Raw genomic sequence first — 8,358 nt, 5'->3', positions numbered from 1 at the left:
TGGTCAATGACAGGGAGGGGTGTGGGATATGGGATGCATGAGTTTTTTCTTTTTACTTTTTATTCTTTTTCTGGAGTGATGCAAATGCTCTAAAAATGATCATGGTGATGAATACACAACTATGTGATGATATTGTGAGCCATTGATTGTATACTCTGTCTAGATTGTATGTCTGTGAAGATTTATCAATAAAAATATTTAAAAAGAAAAGAAAAATCCTAATCATATATTTGAAAATGATTACAATGGGAAATTTCATGTTGTATAAATGTTACCACAATAACATTTTTTTTTTGAACTGGAAGAAATTTATTTATAAAATTTCTTAACCAGTGGTAAGAACAAAGAAACAATCAACTAAGACTCCACTAACAGTCTTTAAGCAGTTTCTAAAAGGAATGACCAGAACAGCTCATAATTATTAGGTTAGAAAGATGTCTTTCTGCACTCTTCAATTGCACAAAAACATACATTTATCCAAAGGGATCTGTATAGGTAGCAGTGTGGTTCTTATAGGCTCAGTTGAATCAGCGCTTCTAGAGTGCTGTTCCCTGTCCACCTGATAAAGCTGTTTCACCACCTTTGTTGGTTTCTTTGTTGGCTTCTTTCTCTTTTTCTCCTCCATTGCTGGCTTTCTCATTTTCTCCTTTTCTGTCAGCTCTTTTATTTCCTTGGTTGTCAGCTATTTTCTCTCCTTTGTCCTGAACACTGGTGTAAACTGCTTTGTTATAGCCTTCCCGGTTTCGAGCAATTTCAATGGCAAAAAATTGTATTCTGGGGGCAAAGATGGTATTTTCTTCAGTGTAGCCCTGAGAGCAATCTAATCGCAGCAAAGTACCATAGTTGAAGTCTTCTACAATTCCATCAAACTTCAAGCAGAATGGCCTCCACTTCTCTTTAGCAGATTCAGACTTGAGCTCATCTGGGTTCAAAACATCTATCCTGAGATTCTCAAAACTTTCCCGGAACTCAGAGTAGATTTGGTCATCCACTTTGGTGAGTTTAAGAAACTGGGGGTCAACTGATGAAATCAGCTTGTAGTAGACTTCAGCATGCTGCATTGCTCTCATAGCCCAAGCTATCTCAATATCAGGATCGTTGCCATAAGACTCTGCTGGGAGAGAAAGAGCCTGTGCCACAGACACCAGCTCCCCCGAAACCAGCTCATCTGCTCCACTTGCCGACTCCATGTTGCAGCCCGGAAAGCGTGACTTCAACTCCGGAAGTGATTTTTTTTTTCCTGGAAAGGGAGGGACAGGCAAGGGATGCTCTGGAGCTGCTGCGTCTGCGTGCACCGTCCCCTCCCCCGCCGGGTGGCGGTAGGCCTACAATAACATTTTAAACGTGTCCTCCTGCATTCCACTTCTCTCTGTCTCACTCCCTAGTGCATAGTTTTTAACAGCCACTGCTACATCCTTCTAGGATTTCTACATATATACAAAATATTTGGATATAAATACACATCCCTATATTTTTTCACATATTATATAATGTTATACTTTACAACTTGCTTTTTAAAATTTTAAGTTTGAACATCATTCCTTATCAGTACATGCAGATTAACTTCACTGCTTTCTTTTTATATAATAGTTGCATGACATACCATTTGTGGTGGTTTGAAACATGTCCAAAAATTCTTGAACATTACTCTCATTAAAAAGTACATCTCATTCCCCTTACCTTGCATGTGAATGGGCCTTGGTGACTTGTTTCTAAGGTATGGAATATGGCAGAAGTGATGCTGTGTCATGTCCAAGCCCAGGGCATAGACAATGGTGAGACTTCTGCCTGGCTCTATTTCTCTATTGGAATATTGCTTTTGGAATTAAGTTCTTATGCTGTGATGAAGCTTAGGACACATGGAGAGGCCACTTGTCAGTGCTTGGCTGACAACCCTATTAAGGTCCCAGTTGACAGCCAGCATCAGCTGTTAGACATGGAAGTGAACAAGGTTTCTGATGATTTCAGTCCCCAACCTTTAACTGAACCAACTCATGCAGAGTGGAAAAAGCATTTCCTACTGAGTTCTGTTTTTTAAGCTGCTAAGTTTTTTTTTTTTTTTTTTTGAAGAGTATGAAAAAGTTTCTTATTTACATAATATGGCTTTTCAGGGAGGGCATGGCAGCTCCCCAAACAGGTATAAAAATAATCTCATAGAGAAGGAAAAAGAAACTGGCTTGGGATTTTATGGTCACTGGAGGATGAGACAGAGGGGGAGGATTTCTGCATACACGCCAGGGCTTGCAATATTTGAATGTCCTGCCAGGGCCAAAGGAGGAGCATTCAGGCTTTCTTATCAGCTTCCTAAATGAGAGACAGAAGGGAAGAGAGAGGGGTTGGGCTTGAAAGCTGTCAGCAGTTATTTATCAAATTGTAGTTACACTGTTTATTACAATTTGTAAGTCTGCATCTATTGTCTTTTTTTCTTCCTCACCTTGCTTATTGGTCATATTTTTCCTACCTATTCACACATTTGTAATTTTAAAATTGAAATATATATGAAAGAATCATAGAATATAATGAAGTCCTTATTATTTTTCTCTAGAAAGGATCCCCCCATCCTCTGTTAGGCATATAGAGTGAATGGCTGACTACCTTAGTCCAATTAGGAATTGAGCTGGGTCGGAGTTGGATTCGAATGCTAGAGTCAATCCATCTCAGCTCTCTCAAAGGTGAGACATAGCACGTGTTTCTTGTAGTTTCTAGTAGGACTTTATCTCCCAAGCACCATGAGACTATAAGGTTCCATCTCCTTCTCAGGCATCAGCCAACTTTTGGGGCATTTTTTAATGCAGCGATAGATAACTGGGACACATTGTGTGGATGCACCATAAAATTCATTTGACATAGCCTCCTATGGAGAGATGTTCAGGTTGTTTTCTTTTTTCCCCCCTCTTAAAAACATTCTTGAATATGTAGCTTTTCATATAAGCATATATTAAGATTAATTTCCAGAAGTACTGCATTGCTAAAAGGATACCCACATTTAAAATTTTGAAAAATATTGTCACAGTGCCTTCCAATGTAGCAATTTATCTTCTATCCACAGGACATGTTTCAGTTTTCTTACACATTTAAAAAATTTGATTTATTAGAGAAGTTACAGATTTACAGAAAAGCCATGCAGAAAATAGTGTTCCCAATATGTCTCCTTCACACACAGTTTTTCCTATTAATAATTTGTACAAGTGTAATAACTTTGTCACAATTAGTGAAATCATATATTTTTAATTATGCTGTTAAGTACAGTCTATAATTTACATTAGAGTTCATTGTTTGGGTGTACAGTCCTATAGGCATTTTTGAAAATTTTTATTCTGGCAACATATATATAACCAAAATTTCCCCTTTTAGCCACATCAAGATATATAATTCAGTGTGGTTAAATACATTCACAATGTTGTGCTACCACCACCACCACCACCCATTATGAAAACTTTTCCACTACCCCAAACAGACACTGTGTACCAATTAAGCATTAACTCCACATTCTCTCCCCAACCAATCTCTAGCCCTTGGGGACCTGCAGTCTAGTTTCTGGTTATGCATTTGCCCATTCTAATTGTTTCATATTCATGAGATCATGCAATATTTTTCCTTTTGTGTCTGACTTATTTCACTTAATATGATGTCTTCAAAGTTCATCCATGTTGTCATATGTATTGGACTCCATCCCTATTTATGGCTGGATAGTATTCCATTGTATGTATATACCATATTTTGTTTATGCGTTCATTGGTTGATGGACACATGGGCTATTTCCATCTTTTGGCATTGGTTAAAAATGCTGATATGACCATTGGTGTGAAAATATTAGTTTACGTCCTTGCTTTCAAATATGTTGGGCACATGCCTAAAAGTGTGATTGCTGAGTCATATGATAATTCTATACTTAACCTGAAGAATCACCGAACTGTTTTCCACAGTAGCTGCACCATTTGACATTCCCATCAACAATGAATGAGTGTTCCTGTTTCTCTGCATCCTCCCCAACACTTGCAATTTTTTTTTAATAACAGCCATTATTATGGGTGTGAAATGGTATCTAATTATAATTTTGATTTACATTTCCATAATGGCAAATTTATGAAACACCTTTTCTTATGTTTATTGTCCAATTGCATATCTTCTTCGGAGAATTAGGATTCAAATTTTTGCCCATTGAAAAAATAATTTTGTCCTTTTGTTGTTTTGTGTAGGGTTTTTTTTTGTATTTTGGATATTTATTAACCACATATTGGATATGTGGTTTCTAAATAATTTCTTCCATTCTGCAGATTGTCCTTTTACTTTCATCATGAAATACTTTGAGCACAAATGTTTTAAATTTTGAGGAAATCCCATTTATCTGGTTTTTTCTTTCTTCATATCCTTATGGTGTAAACTCTAAGAAGCCATTGATGCTTCTTAATATCTTGAAGATGCTTCCCTAGAATTTTCTCCTAGCATTTTAGATTTTCATTCTTATATTTAGATCTTTGATCCATTTTACTTATTTTCTCAATATGTTGTGAGACAGATGTCCACTTTCATGCTCTTGCATATAAATATCCAGTTTTCCAAGTACCCTTTGTGGAATAGAGTATTCTATCCCCACTGATTAGACTTGGTACCTTTTTTAAAAATCAGTTGAAGACCAAGATAGCAGCATAAGTTGTTCCAGCATGCCATTACCATTCAGAGTCTTTGAAGAACTTACAAAAGCTGTCAAAGTCATCGTCCTCAGAACTCCAGAAAGCAGTTAAAGGATTGTAGTAACTGGGTGAGTGCAAAATCGAGATAAAGCAGCTCTAAATACAGTAGGATATTTCATGCTATGGCTTATAGTTCACAGGCAGACATCAACAGTACCACAGCAATACCAGGGGTAAATAATTGGCTTGGAGGGACAAGAGTTATGGGGAGATTCAGATTTTCTATTTGGTGAGAATGTGTTTATCTGTTATTTTTCTCTTTGGGGCAATGAAAATTGTCTAAATTTGAGATTGTTGATGATTGTACAACTAATGTGGATACTTTGAGTTATGGAAAATTTACTTTGTACATTATTCATGATGATCAATGAGTGGAGGTGGCATTAGGGCACACTGATTCAGAATCAGAAAGGCGAACTGTAGTGTATACATATGACGGAATATTGCGGGGCTACAGAAATTAAGGAAGTAGTGAGGCATGCAATGAGGACCTTATGTTGACAAAATAAGCCAGAAAAAAAGAACAAATATCGTATGGTCTTTTTCAAAAAATATTTATAAGAAAATTGAGACTTAGATTGTAAGCTCTTAGAGCAGTCACATTTAGTTCGTAGTTGTAAGTCTTATTCTTAGATTCTGAGATACTATGTTATATGGGTATAACTAGGTCTTTTCATGGAACTTTGGGTACTCTGTGATACCCAAGACTCAGAGTTGGAGTTTTGCAGCTCTGAAAGTCAGCGATGCTACATAAAACAACTGTTAAAGAAACCAAAAAAAAGGGACATAAGATTTCAGTTAGGGATACAACTGAAGCTGATCTGGTTGGAACTTTGGTAAATCAAAATACAGAACAAAAGATGATACTGTTTGTATTTTAGAGTGTCACTGACTGGATGAGACCAAAGGAAGAGAGTTTTATTTTGTCCAAAACCTAAATTTTCTCTAGCACACAATCTAACTAAACTTGCCTGGATAGCTCATTTCAATAACCCAAACACATGGAGCCTAGAATGGAAATGAGGGCTTGTAATTCTATACAGCTTAATGTAATATTCAGATACATTCAAGAGTATGTTGGGTAGATAATTAAAAAGTATTAGCAAAGTCCCTTGAGAGACTGGAGAAAAAATATGGAACTATTAAATTTTCCCACCTAGGAAACTCCTGATACTGTCTCAAACATTAGGGGCTTCCATGTTGATAGGCCAAGGCCTTGATCTAGATGCTTGCTCTTATGAAACATATTTCTGTAGCAGAGAAGCTAAGTTACGTATAATTATGCTTAAGAGTTATTTCCAGCGAACCTCTTTTATAGCTCAGAAATGGTCTTTTTCTCTTTAAGACCAACTCTGGAAGAAAACTATTACCCTCCCCCTCTATGTGGAGCATGTCATCCAGGGATAAAAATCTCCCTGACAATGGGGGACATGATTCCCAGGGATGAGCCCGACCCTGGCAACATGGGATCGATAATGCCTTCCTGACCTGGGGGAAATGAAATACGACAAATGAGATATCAGTTGCTAAGAAAGTTCAAATAGAGTCGAGAAGGCTACTCTTATTCAAGCTTCAGCTATATATTATTAATTGCCGTAGTTGCTAACCCCCCAACCTGCTAACACCATTTCTGTTAATCCTAAAGAACACTTAGGGCTCTATCTGAAATTCTATGAAAGTTACATGCACAAGTTTACTTTCCAGAGATCTATAACCTCCAAATGGTTCCTAGGCCAGATAAGACCTGAAACCCAGAGGGGTCAACCCCTCCAAGAACATCAACTAGTTTTATCCCCCCATCCCATACTATTGATTCTTCTTCTCAACATGAAAAAGTTAGAATGGACACAGTTCAAATATCCCTAAAGATTGGGAGAAAAATCAAAGGATAAGGAGCAGTTGTAACAGAAGATAGGATTTGACAAGCTAGTATGATTGCTGAATCATTACACTGATATTTCTTTTAGTTGCCAGTGTCTTGGAGCAGTTAAAAGGAAAAACCTGAAATTGTGGAACTGTAGCCCACACCAAACTTTGACATCTGTTCTATGACTATTTGTTAAAATGTGCTTTGAAGTATATTGCTTTTTTGTATATATTTTTCCAAATAAAAAATGTTTAAAAAAAAGAAAGCAGGAGGAGAAGCTTGTGGCACCTTTAAGGTTCTTTACCCATACCTTCCCAGGCTCAATTGGAGCCAGCCTGCTCCCACTGTGGATCCCAAGCCTTGTCTCAAGGGAGCACAGTAAACCCCTATGTTCACTGGTGCCTGTAAGTCAGTAGGGGAGGGGGCCAGTAATTTTTAAAACTGTGCTGAAACATTTTTAAAGCTGCATTTTCTTGCTTCTAGCTGGGCCAAAGCAATGGAAACTCTATTAATCAGTAGAGTCCTGTCATTTAGCTCTCCAGATACCATGGCATTCAGTTGTTCTTCATTTGAAATCTACTTATTCTTCATCTCAAGGAACCACTGTGACAATATCCCTTCCCACCCATAACTATTATAATTTTTACAAGCACATTTCAGCATGTTTGGAATCTTGTCATTTAACTCTGCAGATGCCACTGTGTCCAATTATACTTCACTTTCTAATCTATGTAGTCTACATTTCAAATAACCCAGTGTTAAAATATCTTTTCCTAGTACAAATTACATTAGATTTTGCAAGCACATCAACAGTTTAATTAAAAAAAAGTGTCAATAAACATATCTCCTCTGATCACTCTAGCTAGGAACTTGTATATTGATAAAAATTGAGATTAATGTGTTAACGTTTTTTCCCAGGACATTTCTAAAGATGGCGTGGTATCTATATGTCTTTGAAGCATTTGCCCAAACTTCAGTTATTGGACTCACGGTAATGAAAAGATACATACAATTGTCTATGTCTATGCAGAATACCTTATGATCACCAACTCTGTTCAAGGTGAAATCTGGATAAACCATTTTAATAGATCCCTGCTTTTCCCCTGGAATATAAAAATAATAGACATTGGCATGTTGAATTAAAAATATTTGGACAGGAAGCAATTCATTATCATCATCATGTATTTCTTACTTTTTTTTAAATTCATTTTTTATTTTTATTTTTTTGCATGGGCAGGCACTGGAAATCGAACCCAGGTCTCCGGTATGGCAGGTGAGAACTCTGCCACTGTGCCACCACTGCCCTCCCTGTCGCACTTTTTAATCTTCAATTCAGCTCTATCTGGAACTAGGAAGTTAACAAACTGCCCATTGTCATACAACTTAAACAGGTGAAGACTGTCTGCCACTATTCAACAACTGTTCAGGCACCCCTTGGAAATTGTGATTTTTCTGAAGAAACCGTGGGAATCTGACTCTTTCATCTGGTTTACATCGACTTAAAATGTCCATATGAAAAGTGGTACATTAATAATTATGACTAAATAAGGGCCCATTATTATTCCAACTCCCTCTCTATGACTGACCAAGGCCATTAGCCAACTTTTTGGTAATCTATACAAATCCTGTACCTTTACAGTAGGGCTAACAACAAGAACAGTTTCCCTTTTCACTCTTATTTTCATATTAGCATCAAATATACCCCATGTTCAAAGGGTAAAGACCTGGGTACACTCTTTTTCAAAGGTTGCCAATCCATGTCTGCATCACATCAAAGGTGATATTGAGAATTAGCAC

At 37.1% G+C, this 8,358-nt stretch overlaps 1 protein-coding gene across 1 annotated transcript; it reads right to left on the bottom strand.

The window, feature by feature from the left end:
- Positions 1–433: 433 nt before the first annotated feature.
- LOC143647873 (protein PBDC1-like) lies at positions 434–1,235 on the bottom strand. Its single transcript, XM_077117571.1, has one exon. The coding sequence runs from the start codon at positions 1,188–1,190 to the stop codon at positions 537–539; it is 654 nt and encodes a 217-aa protein (XP_076973686.1). The 5' UTR covers positions 1,191–1,235; the 3' UTR covers positions 434–536.
- Between the last annotated feature and the right edge of the window lie 7,123 nt (positions 1,236–8,358).

This window comes from Tamandua tetradactyla, chromosome 10 (genome assembly GCF_023851605.1).
Source record: "Tamandua tetradactyla isolate mTamTet1 chromosome 10, mTamTet1.pri, whole genome shotgun sequence".
Taxonomy (NCBI): Eukaryota; Metazoa; Chordata; class Mammalia; order Pilosa; family Myrmecophagidae; genus Tamandua; species Tamandua tetradactyla.
This window is presented reverse-complemented; position numbering and strand designations above follow the sequence as displayed.